Source organism: Corvus brachyrhynchos, unplaced genomic scaffold (genome assembly GCF_000691975.1).
Source record: "Corvus brachyrhynchos isolate BGI_N302 unplaced genomic scaffold, ASM69197v1 scaffold142, whole genome shotgun sequence".
NCBI lineage: Eukaryota > Metazoa > Chordata > Aves > Passeriformes > Corvidae > Corvus > Corvus brachyrhynchos.
In genome coordinates, this window is record NW_008237226.1 from 23,205 (window position 1) to 45,722 (window position 22,518).

General features: G+C 36.5%; 1 protein-coding gene across 13 annotated transcripts in view; it reads right to left on the reverse strand.

The window, feature by feature from the left end:
- CACNB2 (calcium voltage-gated channel auxiliary subunit beta 2) overlaps window positions 1-22,518 on the reverse strand; it is a 231,219-nt gene that overhangs the window by 22,670 nt on the left and 186,031 nt on the right. For 8 of the 13 annotated variants that reach the window (XM_017729191.1, XM_017729184.1, XM_017729185.1 and 5 more), the window contains exons 3-8: window positions 14,610-14,732; window positions 10,223-10,359; window positions 8,350-8,426; window positions 4,258-4,391; window positions 745-825; window positions 405-463 (exon numbers count right to left, since the gene is read on the reverse strand). In XM_017729191.1, the coding sequence (XP_017584680.1) occupies window positions 405-463; window positions 745-825; window positions 4,258-4,391; window positions 8,350-8,426; window positions 10,223-10,359; window positions 14,610-14,732 (611 nt within the window). Of the gene's footprint in view, window positions 1-404; window positions 464-744; window positions 826-4,092; window positions 4,113-4,257; window positions 4,392-8,349; window positions 8,427-10,222; window positions 10,360-14,609; window positions 14,733-22,518 lie in introns of all 13 variants that reach the window. The other 5 variants (XM_017729196.1, XM_017729192.1, XM_017729193.1 and 2 more) reach the window with 1 other exon arrangement.

The following is a 22,518-nucleotide window of genomic DNA, read 5'->3' on the forward strand; positions in this document are numbered from 1 at the left end:
ACTCTTTCCAAGATGGATGCCAAGTAAGGAATTAGAGCTGAGGAGGAACTGTGGCTCTTGTCAGTTTGCTCAAAACCTGGGAAGTGTTGATACCATTTGAAAAATACTTAAAATAACTTTTTAATCTGTAGATAAATATCTAGCAATTTGGAGTGTGAATGTCACAGTCATCAAGAAGAAGACATCCTTTTTTCCACTCTCACCAAATATATGCCCCAGAACACTTCCCACTGCAACACAGCCTCTGCATGCTCTGTCAAGGAAACTTCCAATCCACACTAAAATCCACTGATCAAGGAATTAGCTGTCATTCCTAATTTTGTCCAATCTTATTATTTCTTAAAAACCTGGTAGTGCCCAACCGGAACCTGAACTGAAGTATATTTGCATTGCAAAGTACTTACCGCCCTTCGAATCTATGTTTTAAAAAATCAAATAATGCTTTTTGCATCATATCTGTTACCTAGAAGGAAAAAACCAACAAATTAATAATCACATAGGAAATTCATAACACTTGATGCTAATAATATTATATAATAAAGCTGACAGTAAATCTTATATCCGAACAATGAGATTGGAATGCAATTTATTCCTAATCTCAATTCTGACATGAAGTAAAATACAAATAAACAGCTATTCAGTAGGAGTAAAAACTGTCTGATGTTTGCCTATGTTATCCATTATCAACTACAAATGAAGCACAGTATTTTGGCAAAAATGAAACCATTCACAACAATCAATTACCTCATATCCCTTCAGAGAAGGCCCCACTAAAACTACTGGTCGCATAGAAGGCACTACATCATAGGGAGGGATGTGCTCTGTCTGCAAAACAGGAAAAGTTTTCAGCATAACAGCACATAGAGAAAGTGTTAATCACTCTTTACAGTATTAGGAACTCTGAATTTCCAGTGATGTCACAGGAATCTTGGATTCATTAACTTTTCCCTAAAACTGGTAGCACAAGATAAGGACATAAGAGGTTCAGGGATTTCTTTTGAAAAAAACTTTTCTTTGACTTTAGGTTTTCCTACTGTTTTCATATTTACTCTGGATAGTTAAAAACTTATTCTGGGTCATGCACATGTCCCACTCCATAATTCCTAACTGCTAAATTGAAAAGGTTATTTCCAACAACTAATGAATTGAAATGGCTAATTCTAGAGCTGTGGCATTTGTTTTCAACAGAAATTCTATATAGGATATTATGAAAGAGAAAAATAAAAGGGCATGTGAAAAGCATAACTTGTCTTTTTTGATAATGTTCAGATCTGCCCACTGCTTGAAAAAATACTGTGACATCACTGCAAATTCCCATGGCAGCAGTCAGTCTCACTTCCAGATTTGCACCCACAGTTCAATCACAAATTAAATCAAAATAATGACTGATCAAGTTAGTATTTCTAGAAAATTATCATAAGCAGAGCTTGGGATAGCATTTCTTCCACTTTGGGAAGTTCTTGTCACCACCCAAGAATGGATTCTGGTAGTACCATATTTACCAGAATACTAACTGATGTATCATGCACAATTTCTAAAAAAGTGTTTTAACATACAAAGATAAAAAGATTGTCTCCTTCCAAAGATTGCAAAAATTTTATATTGTTATCACAATACAATATAAAAAAATTAAACTGTTGGGTTTGGGGTTTTTTTTCTTTAATAAGTGGCCATTCAATATATATCACCAAGAATGGAGTCTTATCAGAAAGATTTTTTGTTCATAAGGGAGGTTTTGGTTTATCTGTGTCTTGGGAAAAAATGACTGAAACCCAAACCCAGGAATCTGTGGGTGAGATGGAAAAAGAAATGCCAGACTTATTTTTCAAATGTGTACATAGTACAAATACATCAGTCAAGATCACAGAATACAGACATTGTTCATTGTTCCAGAACTCAATGTATCCCAAGGTGTTTTGCAATAACATTAAAATAAGTATATACATTCCAAAACATAAACCCACAAAGACAGACGTTAATACAGTGACAGCACACAATGCTACACAAGCAGCAGTCTAAAGCAGTCTAAAACACAGAAAACATTTTAGTGATGTCCTTCAATGTAATTTTTTTTATTTTTTGTTACCTGTATTTTCACGAGATAATTAATAACATGAGAATGAATACCAGTGCCCAAGGCATCATAAGCACGTGAAATGATTTATTGTACACAGTGCAGAATCTGACTCAGCACGTTCCAAAGCAACCCCCTGCAATTAAGCTGGGCCTGTATCCAAAAGCAGTCCTCCACTGTTCTTGCTCACATTTTTAGTAATCTGATAAGCGTATTAGAGATAGATTCGAGGAAAAATTCATGACAGTTGTGCAAATGCTTTTAGCATGAGTACCCTGATGCAACAGATCTTTGTCTTAATGTGGCTGACTTAACCAAAGGCATTCATGCTAGAAGTTAACCAGCTATTTGACAATCAGGGCAAGCACAGAAATTACCTTATTTGATGGAATATGGGGTATTTTTAAAATCTGTTCTGTTAAAATGGGCATTTTTTTTTCTCTAGTCTTTACAGCTTGAAATAATGAAGCTGTCAGCAGAAAATTGAGTAAAAGTTATCTAATGGAAGCATTAAAGTTCTTTAATTTAGCAATAGAGAATCTAGTCATTTCTAAGAGACTGGCACTGAACTATACAGCTTTCATTGCAGATTCACGTTCAAATATAACTCAGAATAAAAACTAGCAGTTTTGACCATATGGCTTTTACTCAATGGTTTTACTGCATAGATTACTTTGGGATGGCCATCCAGTACTTACTGTAAATGTCAGTATTATGAACCGCCCTAACACTAGTAATGATTCTGATATGGAAGAAAAGAGATACCACAGAGTGGAAAAAAGACGTGGGACTAACCATCATCCAGATCTATGGTGGTTCATCTAGAAGCTGCACCTTTGAAAGATGCTTATGCAGACAGCATCCAATACATGTCAACACGTATTATTCTTCCTTATAATTTTTATCCAATTAAAAATATGATTAAGTAAGAAATTACTCAGAAGCAAGAACCTGCTGTTGATTTCCACACCAGGCTTAACAGACCAAACTGAAGCCAACAGTAGTGACTTTGGAAACTAGAAGGATTCAATACTATTTAAAAGAGTTCAAGAAAAGAGAGACAGAAACAAAGATCTATTTATTAAACACGAGAGCATCCACAGCAGCGACAGCAATGTCACTTGGCACTGTTTAAGCGCTATAACAGTCTGTAATAACATTTATTACCTGCAGATTTAAGTGAGCGGTTAAAACCAAATGATTGAGAGTTATAAAGACTAAAGATTTTAAAACAAAAAAATCAAAATGTGATATTTCACTGCATAGTTTGGCTGCTACCTAATGTCTTGCTAACTTATTCCAGCAAAGGTCCTAGAAACATATTGCAGCTTTTTGCAACAGGATGCCAATTACATAATTCTGTAGTTATCTGGGTTATCTATGGAGAGACATTGGCTCCCCTGGGAACCACCAGTACCATTTCCAATAGCTGAGATCCTAAAAAAGTCTCACTGATGGATCACAAGAACATTTGGCTGATAATTTATACATGACAACAGGAAAAACTTGAAGTAAACTGTCAAAACAAGTCTGAGGTTTTCCATTGGTCTTGTGCACTTGCAGACTTTGTACCTAGTGAATTAGAAGCTTAAGTACAGATTAAATAAAAAATACAACAATTTTGACAATTTGTTTCCTAAGTCCAAACTGAGTATCTGATAGATTCCAGTAATGATTTCAATAGACTGAGTAATAAAGAAAAAAAGCCAAAAAACTTGAGAAAGATATAGAAAGAATAAACATGCACTAGAGAGGTGCATTATGTTTGCCAGAAATAATTTTCTCAAACATTCAGAAGGCCTTTTAAGTGTGTCCTATTATTCCATCAAAAAGGATAAGTACATAGCAGAGCTTCACAGACACACTGAACTTTTTCCTGTTTTCCTGTAATGAATCCACTAACAGCTCAACACATCTCGTCATCCTTAATTCTAGAATAGCCGCATTGTTAATCTGGACTCATAATGCTAATGATGCCAGTGGCAGGATAAACACAGGCAATGTCGATATAAACTTACCGATTTCTGCTTCTGCTTAGCTACAGCAGCATGGAAAAGAAACAAAGAACAACAAAGCATGCATGTTATTGGCTGGTCAAAGGACGCAGACAGTTAACAGGACTAGAAATGCGACGCAGTGCAGGTGAGCAGGTGGACAGATGGGAGCTTGGAAGTCGGTGTTACCTTCTTAAAGAAGGGCATTCTTTTCTCTTTGGAGTGGGGTGATGTTACACTGTTTGCACTGGGTTTGGGGGAGCGATGGTTTGCTGGAATATCATTTTCTTCTGCATCTAAGCCAGTGGCATCTATGTCTATAGCTATATACAGACAAACAATTCAGAATTATCAGATGACAGGGAAAGTAAAGATAGGTTAAAAAGGAAATTACAGGTAAAGAGAAATAAAACTGTCCAGAGTAATAAATAAATAAATAAAAATTAAAAGTCAACCATGAGAAAAAACCACAGTAAATCAAAGGGAAAAATTTAAAGGTGCAGTACATTAGGATTAGAAGACAGAAGGCAATCTGTAACAGCTACTGTAACATTTACATAACAGACCAATGGCCAAGTTTGTTCTTGTTACGCCAGTGTAGATCCAAAGTATTCACTGGAATAGATAAGACTTCCACCAATATAAACAACAGAACTTGGTCAAGAACATTTGCATTATTTTATAGCAATGAACACTAATTGAAAATGGGTATCACCAAATGAAATATGAAATGTTACTACTGTGTCTATGGAAAATGAAGAAATGGAAGAAAAATCACTTTTGAAGACAAAATCAGCCAGATATTGGTACAATGATATCTCCATTTATCTCAGGATGGACTAAAATTGGCATTTTTAATTCCTTTACATAAAAATGCATTGTACTCATAAGATACATTTATTAGGAATAATAAACACAGATCTACTAATAGTGAAAACTAAAAAGAATGGATAGCAGAAGAAAAGAAATTTATCCCAGCTTGGCTCAGACATGGAACCTATGTAAAGAGCGAGGACGTAGGCAGGGTAAAATGGAAGTGAATACAACAAACCATTGCTGTTCAATCTCTACCCTGAAAGAATATATAACAAACAATGCTTATACCATACCCTTGAATTATTTACCCTTTTTAGCAAGTAACAACAGTTTCAACAAGAATCCTCACAGACTCAGTAATAAATACACTTTCAAAATGCAAAGCCATATTATCCTGAATGCTGAGTACAACAGATACCTGCTAAATACATCTAAAACAAAACAAAACCAAACAAAACCTCTCTTGTTTCCAACAATCAATCCTGATCTTAAGTAGTGATTTAAATTTTTCTTCAGAAAGCAAGCAGATGCACAAAAGTGAACCACAAACGTGTACAGCATCACCCTGGTGTGAGAAGATCTTACCCACCTCTCCACTCCCTCTGGTAACACACGCTTATCTTGCTGTGCCATTATGCCAAACTGAGCCTAACCCTAAACAGATCTGTAAGCAGAATCGTTTGCATTGACTTTATCCAAACCCTTAATTAATCACTGCAAACTATTATGAAACCATTTTAGTGACCTGATTTCATCTGCTTCATGAGTGGGACATCAGCTAATACAGTGGCATGTGCTATTAAATTATGTAACAAATAAATATTTCTGTCAAGCCTACGTGCAGCTAGTGATTTAAGAGACACTTGGGGCAGTGATCTCTTTTGTTTGCATAAAGTACCTTCTCCCATTTGAATTATCCACAGATCTAATGCCTTGATGCCTGGCATTCCCTGAGTTACTGTGCCTTTGTGCCTGCCCTTCCCAGGAAAAACTCAGTGAGTAGATCCCCATCCTGTTTCTATAATCCTGCTCCTAAAAACAGCCACAGAAATCATGTAACATTTTCTTCTAGCAACACTCTTCCTTCATCCTCTTCATAAGTATAAAAAGAACATATTATCTTTTCTTGAATACAGGCCAGCACAGATGCTGTAAATCACTCATAATAAGACACATTAAAAACTCCTTCGGTTCTATGTTCAACCAAAATTGTCAGCAAAAAATCAGGTACCTTAAGCTTTTCCTGTAAGAAAGAAATGCAGAACTTGATCAGCTAGATACCAATATCTCCTTTTTCATTCTCAGTCTTCACACTATGTAACATCTCCTGTTCTTTTACTGTAAACTATCTTTAGTTCATTGAGTTTTTTTCAGTCATTTTCACCATTATTCTTATGCTGTTTGATGGCCCATAAGGACTGTATGGATTGTTTACTATATCAATATTGATTATTTAAATGGATATGAGCCTCCCTTTCATTTGTTTTTCACTGGTTCTTCATCTTATTTTTGGGTTTGTTCTGGTTTGGTTTTTCTGTGGCACTATTTTATATTGAAAAAGCCCATCCCTGACTCGAAGTAAAAAAATGAAACTAACTTATTCAGTTAATATTCTTCAACTTATTAAATAATTGATGTAATTGATTAAACTTTCAAAAAGAGAAGGTGTAGGAATAATAATTGAATTGTGCTTCAAAGTCACTTGAATTCTTGTTTTAGTCACAAACTATGCCTCTTCTTCCATCCTCTTCAGGCCCCAGATTTTCTACAAAGAATTTGACCGGCACTGAGCCAATGGCTGGTGGGGGAGGGGCTGCTGAAATCTGCCTTCTATTAGAGGATACGTTCATTTGGGACATTTCCTCCAAATTTCTCTCAAACCAGGACAGCCTCTTTCACCTTTCTTCAGATGTGTTAAGATAAGCAAAAAATTATTGTAGACTCAAAATCCGGCGATCACAGAAAAAGCTAATATGAACTATTCATACATATTTTCCAAATCTTCACTGTAACTGAATAAACTTTAACAGACTTCCTTCTTTCTCCAGAAATCCATATTTCTTGAAAACCACTGTCTGAAGAAACGATTCAATGCAATGAGTATTACAGGATGGGTAGCAGTCTGCTGGTAATCTAGGTGTTATCTGTGCTCTTAACTCTAAATTCTGTGCAACATTCTGGAAATTTATGTACTGATCTTCAAGTGGTTTTTTTGACAGCAAATAATATTACAGCATTTCATATGCTTTAACTATAAAATTGCAACATAGTTCCATGGACAATTTTAGTACAAAAATGCAGTTGTTGAAAAAGTTGACCATAACAGCAAATGTGTCAGTGTAAAGCCATCATAAAACAAAAGATTAAGATGCGTTCTACACACCTGTGATGGGCATCTATTGTATTTTCAAACTAAAAGAGAACTTAAGTGAAACTGAGGTGCAATTTTAATAAACAAAATGCAATTGTAATAAAGTTGGTAGTTAGTAACAATCCATGGTTTCACAAGACAGAGATATATTTCAATTAACTGAACCAAATGAAGCCACTACCATAACATGATTTAATTTCTCTGTCTCCCTTTTAAATGACCGAGTAAATACTTCAAAATCTTGAGGGTCATTTTAAGACGCCTGCTCTGTAGGCCAGACTCCATATAAATGAGTATGATTGGAAAATACATGTCTTTGCCCTAGAATACAAGAAACTACCAACACTCATTAATATTTTCTGCTTTCAGGTATTCAAAATGTATATGAGAAGATAAAACATCCAGCAACACAGCAGCTGAATTCAGTAGAAATTTTTTTTGTGATCTTCTGCTATGCTTTTTGTATGGTGCTAATGCCAGCATCCTCCACCAACTTGCCATGCATTTGCTTCATACCACTTGAATCCAACCTAACTAAAGTTAAATCTATATGTTGATGCTCCAAGTACAAAATAGTATTTGTGAAAAGTTTGTACAAGGCAAAAAATATCCAGTATCCTAGAATTATGTGAAGCACATCCTCATGATCAGAATCGTGAAACTAAATGTCCCTGATGTTTTAAAATAATGCCTTTCTTGATGCTACTGCAGAAACCTCTCAGGAACTTCTATTTTTATTGCTGCTTTTTCTCCTGTACCAGAAGGCATTTACTGTTCAATAGGAGTGCTCAGACCAGACCAAACCTTCCACTACCTACTGTAATGTAGTCTCACAGATCTGTTCTATCTTTGCTACAAAGCTCCGTGGTAAAAGCAAAGAGGGAATTATGTGCATTAACAGCCCTATCATTGCCTGAACTTGCTTGCATCTACTCCATTATTTCAAACCTATCCAAATCAGCCTTATCTGGTAACACAACACTCAGGTTTTACCTATGAAGAATGGGGAACAAGAAGAATAGGTCTAAAGGTATGTGAATTTTAACAGATTAGGTTGATGAGTCTCTTTACCGAAGGGTTCACAACCTACTCACCAGATGATGGAGGCGTCGATTTTCTGGAACTAGGAACGATGTCACCCAAACTGGATGAAGAGTTTCCTCCTGATTTACTGGAGTAAAGTAATAAATTAGTCTGAAGTTCTGTAGCTTTCTCAAATTTTTTTCTAGTTTATTTATTATCTGCCTTCTAAATGAGGTGCTAGCTGTAAGACAAACAGTATTTCTGGCAGTGGTATAAAATATACATCTCACACAAAATATGTGTATATTTTGAGACCTGAGGAACTGCAAACATCGATCATACTCCCTGTGCTGCTGTGCAATTCATTCTGCTGCTCTCACTTCCTCATGATCTTAATGCAATTCAGTCATTAATATGGCTACTGGTATATAATGATTAATATTACTACTCATTTCTAAGACTTTTTCTTAAGCCAGCAAACATATCTGTCTCCTTTAAATGAAGAGTTATTGACAAATCCCTAATGAAGATGAGACTCTGTTTTTCTATCATCTTTTCAATTTAATTAACGTACAAATTCTTCTGCTTTCTCAATACAATATAGCACTTAAGAAAAAAAGTCTCTCAAACAAAGGTAAAGCAGTCTAAGGTTTTGTCAAGTTCTGCTTTGTGAAAACCTATCCAAGTCATGAAAATGAAACAACAGTTCTAGTCTTTTTATTTCAGTTACCATAATAAGAAAAGCTCTGAAAAGAATGTAAGAAAGGTTATTTCACTCTTCAAATCATTCACGTGATACTAGTAGTTTCCACTTTCTCTATCTTAAAATACGAATAAGCACTAAGTTAATGCATTTGTGGTGTAGGACAATGTTATCTTCAGTGAGAATTTCTGGAGAATGGAAGCCTCTACTATTTGGAAAGGAACCGAATCACTGGGACAGATCTGGCTGTGCCAAAAGTGTCACTAGAGGAATAAGGACCAGATCCTTCTGCTGAGGACACCATGCTCATGGGAAAGACATTTCACACAGCTGAGCACTGCACAATCACAGTGTCCAACTCTAGGCATGCTCTACAAACACTGTTGCCCTTCCTATTGAGATAGGAAAACATTTCCTGCTTCCCAAATGGTTCCTAGCTCAATTCCTGGTCCATCCCACTCAAATACTCTGGGGATATTTGTTTCCTTTATACTCAAAGGGAAACAAGTGACATTTGCTTCCACATGTGTTACTAGAAAACTACTTTATTAAGAATTCTACAGTAAAGGTGACATTATTCTATCTTGTAGTATTGTTCAGAATATCTAGAAACAATCATTTTTCTTATGCAATGATGGCTGCAGTCAGAGATAACAAATGACATGAAACTTCCATCATAAAATGTAGTGTTCTTAAGAGCTGTATTTGTAGGCAATGATTTGACAAGACCATTTTTTCCCTATGAGCTAACTAACAGGCACTAGTTCTGGCTTACGAATAAATTCATCTTAACATTCTGTAATTTCCAAAATGAGCTTTAAACGTGTTTAGAAATAGCTAGATCATCAAAACAAGTAAAAAATGCTACAGAATTTAGATAAACTAATTTTAAGTCAAAACATTTACTAACACGTAATAAATGTACTTACTGCAACGTATATTAGCATATATTTTAGGGAAAAAAAAGGAAATAATTTCAATTGTAGGCCACCACAGATCACCAATCCAAATATCTTTTTCTCTCAAATAGCAATGAAAAAAATTAGCTTATTAATTAACAAGATAATAAATAAAACAATGTTATAGATAATATAAAATATAATTAATTATATAGTAATTTCTTAATTGATTAAAAACATTTGTAGCTGACATTACGATAATTAAGCATACACATGAGTGATACACAGCATCAATTTCCAAGTTGTGTCATGTTGCTATTTTTAAAGATTTCTTATTATTACCTGGAGTAGAATTTTCCTTGTTTTGCCTTTTGTTCATGCTGCAGCCTCATGTTTTCTAGTTTGACTGGGCTTGGTATGAATCCTATTTCACAGCCTTCTTTTACCAATCGTCCTATCCACCAGTCATTATTAAATTTCTACAGATTAAACAAAAAAAAGAAAAAGGTAACATACTAAGAAATTACTGGATCTGGGATAACTTTGTTATTAGTTTTAATTTTCAGCTATGCTATTTTTTGTAATTCTTCCCTGCAGTTAATGACTGTCCTACGTTATTATGGCAATGAAGAATTGTGGTAATATACAGAAATACATTAAAATAATTATTCCTTTCAAATTATTAAAATCCACAGTGCTTAAGCAGAAACCTTCCTTCGCAGACTTCATGTTTCTCCCTGGTTTTTATTTCTACCCATTTCACCATCTTTATTTCTTCTTCCTTCACAATCTTCTCCCCTCATACATGAGAGCTGCTTTTGTTCTCCCTTCACGGTTCACCTTGGTGGACACCAGAGACTTAGGATCTACTCTCACCTACTGCTACAATTTTTATGGAACTGTAATAATCTATTTTTCTAATTCCATTTCATTCAGTTCTCTGTTTAATTAAAAAAAACTACTTCTCAAATTCCCCAACTTCTCACTAAAATCTTCTGAAATATGACTGAATTCTGCTGCTTATATATACTCTGCTGCAGATAGCTCACATGATCTGCATTTTAAACTTACTATGATAGATCCATAAGAAAAAGATACCTTTGGATAACTAAAAAATCCTAACAATTACACAAGTCCACCATATAGTCCAATTAACTGAATTTCATCTTTATTAAATATGAGATATTGACTACTCTAATTCAATACCTTTATTCATACACACCCCTCCACCACGCATGGGGGAGGCAGTTTGTTTTGCAGAGGCCTATACAGCAGAACTATTTGCTTTTTCCATTCTTATTTATTCACCATTTTTGAATGAGAATAGGTCACTTGTGGATGGCCTCACATGCAATACTTTCAGCATTCCATGGGAATAACTACCATTAAATATTAATTTGGAATATTTATGAAACTGTAACAAAACACTGGAATGTGGAGAGAAGTTGCCTTCTTGAATCTGAAGCCATTAATGTAGATACTGTAGTGCATATTTAATTATGTAATAAGTAGCTTTAACAAGTGTACAGTTAGGAATAAAGCATGTAAAATGTGTGGGCTCCCATAAAAAAAATAGTTTTATTATCATTGGTGGATCACTGATACACATCTAAATTGCAGTATTATCTTTCACTTTGGCAACTACAGAAATCTTGTGATGCCTGAGACCAACTGTCAGACATTCAGCTAACAAAAAATAAAGATTAAAATAAAAGCACTTTTAAGCTCATAAAACATAAGGAGATCTATAATATTCATTCAATGGGATGCCTTTATGAGTAAGAATACCAGCATTTAATAGGGAGCTAATCTGAAATAGCAGTTTCTCAAAGCTGTATTAGACTGAAATGTATTATTAAAATTATAACCTTTCATTACAAAAGGCTAACTAAATCATTAGCTTGGTAAAAGGGAGCCATAGATAATTAAAAACCACCATTAAATTAAAATCTGAACAGTCACTATTTTTGTCCTACAGCACAACAGATTACTAGGCAAAATATAAATTTTATTAGAAGGAATAGAAATCTGAAATCTATAGGAATTTCTTCTTCATAAAGAAATATAAGAATGCAGAATTCACTTCTGGAAAGTCTCAAAGATAAATGCTGTGTCAGTATATGAAGAGTATTAGATACTTTTTAAATTTAACAATACCACACATAATACTTTCTAATTTTATATTTTTTTGGAAATCTTGGTAGAGAGGTGTCCTGCTCTGAAGGTGCTGGCTGAAGTGAGTGATTCTCTATAATTCACCTGTGCTTGGAGTGCCAAGGGAAACACAGAAATTAATTAAACAAGAGCAAACTTATGACCATGCATTAAAGCCTCAAAAGATTCATAAGTTACTATGATGCAGCAGTTTCTTCATGCAGGAAGGAATCCTTCATCCTTTTGTGTACTGAATTTTAATGAATGTGACCTAATAATGGAGATAAATTTCCCTTATACTCAATCACTGCAGTACTTTTCACCGTTGTCCATGTACATTTGGAACTGAAGTTTTTCTTGTTTGAGCCCTCTCAGCAGTACAAATTGGTAAACAGCCCTTGCAGACAAGAAGAGGACAACATTGGTCCAGTATGGCATCATTATGCAGGCAAAAGCTACTGGTGATTAACTTAGGTTTCTTCATTTCTAGGGACAAGTTAGGTATAAAATATAGAAGCAACACTGCTTTTTATAGTCTAATATGGTTTTTCTCTTTTAATCTGCATAAATAACTAAAGTTTGGACAATTCAGTTCTCCCAGCATTAACTGTAGAGAGCACCAAAAGTACTGAAGGGGCAATACCTGGTGGGATACAGAGCCCTGGAGGGTGAGCAGGGCATGGCACAGAAGATGGAGGGGGAGGACATGGCTGTGCAGGGAAGGGCTGGGCCCGGGGCACCCTCTGAAGGAGGTTCAACCCACCCAGACTTGCTGCCAAATGCAGGGCAAGAGTCCAAGTCCAAGTTCAACTACTTGTGGATCCCTTCCCATCTCTCCATTCCAGCAGTGCAGGTGGCCTGGTCATGGGGTTCCTTCCCAACCCATCTCTGGACTAGAACCAGCAGACAACCAACTCTCCTTGACAGCTTACAGAGAAAACCAGGCTTTTTTAAAGGCAATCAGCACAGAATGCCTCTTCTCTCACACCTGGGGCTGCAAGAACATTTTCATCTGTTTTACCACCCCTCAGTACTACATGCAGACACAGACAATGTAAGAACTCAGCTGAGCTAAGCTTCCTTTCAAGGCATTTCTGGAGATCCAGAAAAGTTCAGGGGCCTTTTTTTTGCCTGATTTTCTTCCCTATATATATACATCTGAGACTAAGTTGTGCTGTGAAGAAAAATGCATAAACTTGAACGGAAAACTGCTAACCCTGTGTGTCTGGTTTATATGGAAACAGGGGAACACTTGCTCTAGAATTTGAGATTACCACCTCATTTGAAGTGCAGATGGAATAGATGACTACACAAACCCATTTGATCTAACCAAACTGAGCTGTATTTTCCAGTACTTCAAGACTCACTGGAGAACACTGATGTTTTTCTTTTGCCAGGACTCTCTGCCTGCTCATCTCTTCTTTTGTCACAAGGCACAGCAAAGAAATTCTTTCACATTACCATTAGACAGAAAGCATATTTCCTTCAATATATAGAGTCTGAATCAAAATTATCCCCTTTTTGTGTGTTTAATATATATGAAAAATTATGATCATTAGCCAAGTCTGTTTCTTGTGTTTCCTTTGTCTCTGTCCACCTCTATTTCTCTCTCTGTATTAGGAATGTTTCTTTCTTCCCAAGGCACCTGCACTAGCAGAATCATTGTGCCTCATCAATCATAACTACTGAGGGATTTTTCGATAAAACAAGACAAAGACATAATTTCAAATGCATTGGCTAGGTTGCTCTAACTTAAAACCAACTTCTATTCCTTTTTCTATAAATTTCCAGATCCAGATGGGCCGTTTTGAGACAAATCACAATGGAATACGACCAAAAGCTGGAAAACCTTATAAAATGAAGGTGTCATTCAAAAGGGAACAGCAGGCTACAGAGGAGCAGAGGAGGGCCTGCATGTGAAAGGTACCAAGTTATCTGCTTGGGATTGTCTTGCAAGAAGCAGAGAAAGAAAATTACTTTAGGTGTTTGAAACTGTAAAAATTTAAAATTTTCCAACTACAGGAAAAGAAAAACAATGCAGCAGATGCAAAGCACCTTTATTGACAGTTGCTATTATCTTGAAACATCATTCCAGTTCTTCAGCATGTAACTACTAATTAAATATTGTCTGTTCCCAGGAAGTAGCTTCAGTAGAAAAACAAGAGACCTGAGGATTTTGGGGTTGAGATGCAGTCACACAAGTAAAAGAGAAGAAACCCTTGGCTGCTGAATCACAGCAAACCCTCATAGTGCCAGATTAGAAAAAAACACAAATATATTATCTTTGAATAATCAGACATAAACATTTAAACCTATAAATAAGCAATTTTTACTATAGAAGAAAAGTACTTGCTTTCTGAACTTCATTAATTTGATTGTAAGAAATTTGTGCCATTGCTCCTACAAGAATAGCATTTAAAAGAACATTCAATTCCTTATACACTGTTACCTTCTTTAAATAACATTTGTAAAGTGCTCTGGCAATGTGAAGTGTTATCAACATTGCAAAATAGTAGCACTGTTCCTCAAATATTCCATTAAAGAGTGATTCACTTACTCCTCTGGTTTTACTTACTTCTTTAACATGAAGAAAATCTTTAGCCTCAAATGAGATGGCCATGCCTGGGACTGGAACATCATCTTCATGAGCTGCACTGTACCCAACATTTGTCCGAACTGCAAATGCAACAGGTTTTGACTGCAAAATAGAAGATAAACATCATGAAGATTTCCCTTGCAAACACATACGTATGTACAAACACATACACAGGAGATGATTTCTGTATGTTAAGCTTTTAAAATTGTAAAAATTACAAAGAACTCTCGATGCATCCATGCAAAACATAATGGAGAATTTTGTTTACTGACATTAGCTATTAATATCAGCACATTTCACAGAATACAGATTTTTAGTAGGTGATAGAGCTCTGAATTAATTTAAGCTAAATCAAATCAGTAATTAGTAATCACAATCTACTTGGCAGTCCATATAATATTGTCAGCTTGCAGTTCTGCTGCAAGTTCTGTGTTTGGGGGCTGCCATAGAAGGTCGGTTTTCAAGAGCTACAAAACCTAAGCTCCACGGACAATGGGGCTGCAAAAGGCATTGCAAGGGAAGCATGGCACTGCACCAACATTGCTCTTTCCATACCTTTCTCATCTGGGCACCCATGTGCTGGTCACTTCAGCATCATTCTAAGGCTGCCATTAGTGTAGCCCTCACAGCCTCAGTCCCCAAGAACTGTTTGGGGAAAATTACAAATTTGGAGAAGAGGTGCCAGCAGCTGCCAGTGACCCCTAAGCAAGTAATCTCACTCCACTCTGAGAGTGGAGCAATGTGCCTTGACATCATCCTGTCGTTACAAATTACCAACCACAGAGAGATCTGTTCATTCCCCTAATTCTTTCTTACACTGCTAGCTGACGTCAGTGAGTTAGAGGATTTCCCAAGTTTTGTTTACAAGAAGCAGTTGCTGGAAGAGTCACACAGAAGCCCCACATCTGCACAGCTTCTCTTTCCCAGCACCACCAGTGCTGAGCACCTCTCTGCACAGGTACAGTAATAGAAGGTGCCATCCAGCTCAGCCCAGACTACAGCTACCAAGGGCTTCCTCTTCTCAAAGGTACAACCATTTTACAGGAGAACGACATTTCTTCTGCATCATTCTAGGCTAAAAACCAGCTTGAGCTTGCTCTCCCCACAGACATGATCAACAAGTATCCCCAGGACCCGCCACTTTCCTACCCCAGGCTGAACTTTTAGCCCACCTTGTCATAACCAGATAAACTGTTAGAAGGGCATCCTGATAGGATTATGTATTCATGATTACGTTTCTGAAACTGGGAATTCATGAGAACCATCATCCAAAAGTAAAATTTGGTGATTTCTGCACATCAATTAAAAAATCTTGCAGTGTTGATACAATGGGAATGTCCACTTCTTAACAGCTCAAACTCTTATCTTAGTCATCTCCTCTGTAATTTTCTCAGTGTTACTTCCACTGTTACCCTACATAAAAGATACCAAACTATTACAGAACTAGTCATACCACAAAAAAAGGAGTCACACAGGCACTGGATTCCATGATATCATGTACCTTCCTTAAATATAAAAATAGCATAAATTACTGGGTTAAAATATTCATACAAAACCTCAAAACTTTCCTGAATGTAAAAATTACAGGCTAACAGAATTGATGCTTTCTATGCTATTACTAATTTCAACACTGAAAACAGAGATAGGAAAAAGCATCGAACTGTCAAATCTCATAAGCAATACTTACAATCAAATAGTAAATCATCAAATAAATCACCCACTGTTATTAAGAATGATCATTTTGTAAGGTGTAGTAACCTGTCACTGTAGAAATGTATCTCAGAACAGGAATGGAAATATTAAGGAACGATCTGTGCCAAACACTGATAGGAGGGACAGTATGCTTGCTTATCCATTCTCACATTGCTATATCCTCTAGCAAATATAAAAAAAAATTCTCAACCACTGTGACTTACTCCTAAAAGTAACAGTGGATGAAAGACTTTAGGTTGACTAAAGACTTTAAAATCTTGGCAGAATTGCAACAAACAGACATCTCCAGGAAGTTGATGTCCTTGAAATACTTCTTAGAAGTGATCTAAAATTTTCTGTTAGAAGACAATACCTGACTACCCAAGAAAAAGAATACAATGGAAAATACTCCTGACCTATCTTAACATGAAAGTAAAGGAGCAGGTAAAATTCTCTGTCATTTTCTGCCATCAAAAAAATAATGTAAAACTCTGAGCAGAAAAACAAAGCAGAACACTGAGCTACAGATATTCACATAAGTGGTATGTCCCATTTTAGATACCTGTCACACTGGTAGAAAGGGAGACTGAATTATCATGGGATTAGACTACAATAATTCATCTAATTGAATATTTTAAACTAATTAATTTATAGAAGTTAAATGCTAGCCTTTTTACACAAATAAATAATTCTGAAGGTTTCATAGCACTGTCAAATTAAGTACCTTTCCTGAACTACATTGTCTTGAACTAAAAAAGTTCAGTTATTATATAATTAGGGTCTTATGTAAAAAAAAAAAAATAATTTTTTTTTGACACATATACATGTACATTTGAAAATGTATCTAGCATTTGCTTACATATTCTGCAGTTCTAAAATTAGACTGGGTCAAAACATCTAAGCACTTGCTGTTTGCTCTCTAAATCTCCATGAAATGGGATGGCAGTTTAGCACTCAGTTAATCCACAGGCTGGACTACAGGGACAGATGCTCCCAGATGTTAAACAGTTTAACATTTCATGTCTCTCCAGAGAAACAAAGTAGCCTGGAAAAGTTCATTTATCTTCAAAAAGAAGACTTCCATCTTGTTCTTCTTTTTTTCTCCTGTATAACATTCAACCAGCTGAAAAAACCCACAAGGAGAACAATCAGACCATGAACAGGGAACACACTCTGGAGTGAGGTTCTTCATGAGCCAATTTCAGATTCTGATATAAACTCAGAATATAAATCAACAAAGTCTTATTCACCAACTGTTTAACCAACTTTGGCTGCACACTTTAGGTAATGGATATAAATTAAAGTGTGTCTAGAGCAACCTTACTCAGTTTTCTCTTTTTCTATCTGGATCTCACCTCTTCCTTTACAAATTATATTTATTTTACACATCCTCATATCAACCCTCATTACTAATTCCATACTATTTACAGTATTTTTGTACTCGACTACTTATATTTCCTTGTGTCATGATTAACTTGTATTGAATGTAACACAAGCATTTGGACATTGTATCTGCCTGGGTCAATTTGTCAGTTTAAACAAGTTTGTACCTGCTTGGTTGAATCTGTATTCAAAAAATATTTCACTCAATAACAGAGCAAAATAATACAATCTGTTCTCTAGTAATGTACTTAAAACATGACAGGGCCCTTTTTTCCCTAGAACTAATTTCAGTTTTTTTGATGCTGTGCAATAAACCCAGTGGAGGCAGCCCCCGGAGATCCCAGCCAAGGAGGCAAATTTTCTGACAGGGAATTTCCTCACAGAACAGGTCATCCCTCTCATGGCCACTAATTTTGGAATTGTTGCTTGATAATCAAGGTATCTCTATTCCTTGTCCACTACCAGGATGTAGAAAAACTGATGAAAGCATTCTCCAAACCATTTTCGTCTACACTTGGGCTTGATCTAGGATCTCTGATTCATCTCATTTCTTACTCTCTCACATCATTCCTACAGTAGAGGCACCTCTGTATTTACACCAGTTTAAATAAAACTAGAATGCACCTTTATGAAGCCACTGCCAGCTAAGACAAGAACTGACTCACAAAACTATTACAGTTACCATTTTGACAAACCGCTTGTCAAAGTTGGTGTCTGTGTTAAAGTACAGAAAATGTGTCTCAAAGCAAGTTCACTCCCTCCCTATTTCTACATAAAGCTACTCATCCTTCATCCCATCCACTTTTCACAGATGCATGCAACCTTATCCTGAAAGCAAGGAATTTTTCTTCTCTTGGGTAATGAATATAATGGGTGTCTCTCAAATCACTAACAAGTTTGCACTCATGAAAATTTAAAAAGTCACACCGTTTCCTTCATCTGAGGAAAGATGATTACTGCTAGTGAACTTTTCACTAGTAGTGAACTTTTCACTAGTAGTAGGGAGCAAATATGACAGATGATGACCTATGTTCAGGACTACTTTCACAGAGTAGCCCTGTACATAGTATTTGTGCCATCAACAATATTAATACTCTACGTAGGACAGAGATCAATAGCACTGTGATGGCCTAATGACCGCTGTGTTAAAAACACCTCACCTTATTTTGCCCTGCTAATGACATAAAGTCAAATATATAAAGCAGAAGACATTCAAAAATGCTATGTTTTACAGAATTAAGTGATTTCTATTACTATTATAAAGAAATGTACAATGTTATGAAACCTATACTGTCACAAAAGTAGCTTGAGAATGCAAATGCAAAAATAATAAAAGAAATTATCTATTTTACCTCTTTTACTTTGTACACTAATTTATACATCTGTTACACAAGAAAGAAAAATCAAACCCACCTAAGGACACAGGAAATTTTGGTCCTAAATGCTGTTTATTGCTGGAGCCTCATGTCGGATAAGTAATTGTCCAATCTCTAACAACAGCATCTGCTCAGCAATCTCATTGCTAAGGAAGCAATGACAATTCATGAATGCCCCAACAGAAAATTAGAGCATATACAGCTGCTGTCACTAAAAGGAGCAATCAAAAATATGACTTCCCAGCAAAGATCAGGCTTTCTTTTACAGCCATAGGTGTGTGTATCAAACAAGCCTGGTGGGAAGCCAGAACCACAGAGTAACAGAGGTAGGAAGGAGCCTCTGCTGTCTCCCAGTCCAATCCCTGCCCAAAACAGGTCTGTTTGATCAGGCTGCTCAGGGCTGTGTCCCAGTGAGTCTTGAACAGACTCCTCTAAGGACAGAACAACATAAGCTCTTTGTGCATCTTGCTCCAGTATTTGACCACTGTGGTTGTGAAAAATCATACAGGAACTATGGTTCTCTCATGTATCAATGAGTGAGGAACAAAAAAAATCCATAATTGAAAACAAATATTTGGTTTTATAGTCCAGTACAAGCAAAATGAAGTGTTATTACACACTGAATGTATCAATTTCCAGTTTTAATTGTAAGCGGTCTAAAAAGCGGGTTTGTGCTGAATTCAGCACTTCCAAGGAAGTGAAGGAGCTGAGAAGTACAGTGTGACACCAAAACACAGTACAATTGTAGTTAATAAGTAGCAGCCTAAGTACAATGGTATAATGACATCCAAACTCTTCTGAATTATAATGGATTTGGATAGCACAGATCCCTTCAGAAGGATCTGGGAGAGAAGCAGTTAAACATAGAATTATTTGATCTGAGTACATTTTCCTACCTGCTCCCAAAATTAGGGCAACGTGAACTATGTCCAGCCATTACCAGTGCTTGCTCTGCTACCTTACAAAGGGTTGGCTCACTGAATTCTTGCCTAGGACACGTCACAATGGCTTCTCTCTGGTGCCTAACATGAATGAGCACCCTTCTGCAAAAGCAGCCAGCGAGGACTCGTGCCCGTCGCACAAGCCCACCGCGCCATCAGCCTCCCGCCTGGACTCGACACAGGCTGTAAGGGTTGCTGCACGGAAATGCAGCTATTAAAGCTTAATTGTGATTTTCCTTAGGATCAAGGCCCATTGGAGACACTTTCTGAGGAAATCTTTGGATCCTTCCAGTTCCTTGGCATCCCTCCTACAGCAGTGCCTGCTCTCAATGTTGAAGAGAAGGAAAATTTAACACATCCAGCTGGTACAAAAGAGAGTCTGCCAGATCCATTTTTTCTTAACAATAGGTAGATTTCAGAGACTTTTTTTTGTCCTCTAGTACTCTCTAGAGATACTTTTGTTACTATTTTAGCTCATCTTCACACACAGTTTGAAAGTCATGTTTCTTACTTCCTTTTGCGAAATCGTATTTTAATAGAGTCACCAATGTTGGTTTACATTCAGCTCAGGAGGCAGCAGAGACTGAAATAGCTGTACTGACGCACACCAAGCTTTCTCATATAAGCAGGGTCTTTTTTTATTAGAGCAGAATGCCAAAACTCACCAGTGGCCATGTGTTGTCTGCATGCAAGTGTGCCAGAAAGGTGGCTCTTCCGTACCACCCACTTGGGGAGTTAACGGGAACCGCTGGAAACAGGCACAGCTGAAAAAGTCTGTTTGTGCTTACTGAAAACATGCTTATTCTGGCAGCAAAAGCCAGCAGATGAAAACTGTCATTTGCAATAAAAATACTGTGCAGGGATTTCAAGTTCTTTTTTCAATGTCACAATGAGGACATTTTATGCTTATGAGACATCTTAAGCTTATGAGACAGCATTTTAGCAGATCTTAGCTTTTCGGCTAAACTGAGGTTCACATAGAGAAAAGATCTGCAGTAGCATTTTCAGGCTCTTCACAAACAAAAATTTTTCAGGAAAAGCAAAATTCTGTGACACAGCAAGCTAAAGTAAACACTAAATAAATCATCAGTGCAATGGTTAAAAATGTAGATTCTATTACCAAAAGCTCTTGAAAAACTGCTGCATCACTGAAATTGTTTCTTAATTCAGTGTTATGCATGCAAGTTTTATTGCTGGTTCCAATATTTAAGTAATTCTGCACTTCATTTTTCCAATTGGATCAGAAAGTCTCTACAACTGCTAGAGCCAAAGGTTAATGTTTGTTAAAATGTTTCACTTTTACATAATATTTTAAGTATGTTTTTCTAAGAAACTATGTTGAAAAATTCTTCCTTCATTCAAAACATACATTTTTTAGCTAGACTGCTCTATTTCCAGGAATTATATTGCTATATCTTCCAAGGATGATATTTTAGAGTCTGAAAAGCCAAATGTTCTATTAGCTCTTAACTCATACACTGAACTAAAACTGAGAAGTTATGTGAGGATATGATAAACACTAATTAGGCACTAAGCTGCCTCAATGCTCCCACCCCTTTCACATGGTTACATTTTATGGCCATAGCTTTATGTTATCTTCTACCTCACCTGGGTACCTACTGTTTATGCAGGTCTTGCACTACTTCTCATTTTTAAATTAAAATGGAATCTGTGCTGCAAATCTCCCTGACAGCCTAGATACAGATTACATAAACACAGAGCACATATCTTCAAAGCTGTGGTAAATGAGTATTTTTTAAGCTTGAAAGTTAAACATCCCAGACTTAGGAAAAGTGAAAATGAGGCTACCTTTAACTCAGGGGAATGGTGGTGGTATCTTTAACTTAGCCCTCACTGTGTACAGTATTACTGTTCAACCATTAACTTCACAATAATGTACTTTCTCCCACTGCAGCACTACAGAATCACAGCATCACAGAAGCATTAAGGCTGGAAAAGACCTCCAAGATCACCAAGCCCAACATTTGACCAAACACCACCACGTCAACTAAACCACAGCATTAAGTGCCATGTCCAGCCATTTCCTGAACACTTCCAGGAATGGTGACTCCACCACCTCCCTGGGTAGCCTGTTCCAATGCCTGAGCACTCTTTAAGTGAAAAAAGTCTTCCTGATGTCCAACCTGACCCTCCCCTGCCATTTCCTATTGTCCTTTCACTGTTGCCTGGGAGAAGAGACTGACCTCCTTTCAGGTAGTTGTAGAGAGCAATACATACTGTATCTTACTTGCATACAGGAGGATCTCTCCTTGCAAAAAATCAAGAATGTCTGAAACACAAGGAGCACTCCATAGAATCCAAGAACCCTTCAGTGGACTCATTTTTGCCATCAAGTTCCCAGTTCAAAAGAGAAAAGCAAGTGGTCTCTAAGGGATGATTTATCTCGTTTTAAAATGGCATGAATAACATTTTGCCTGACCTTATCCCATAAGGAGGAAACAAATGCACCAATCCCATGACAACAAAAGAGAAACA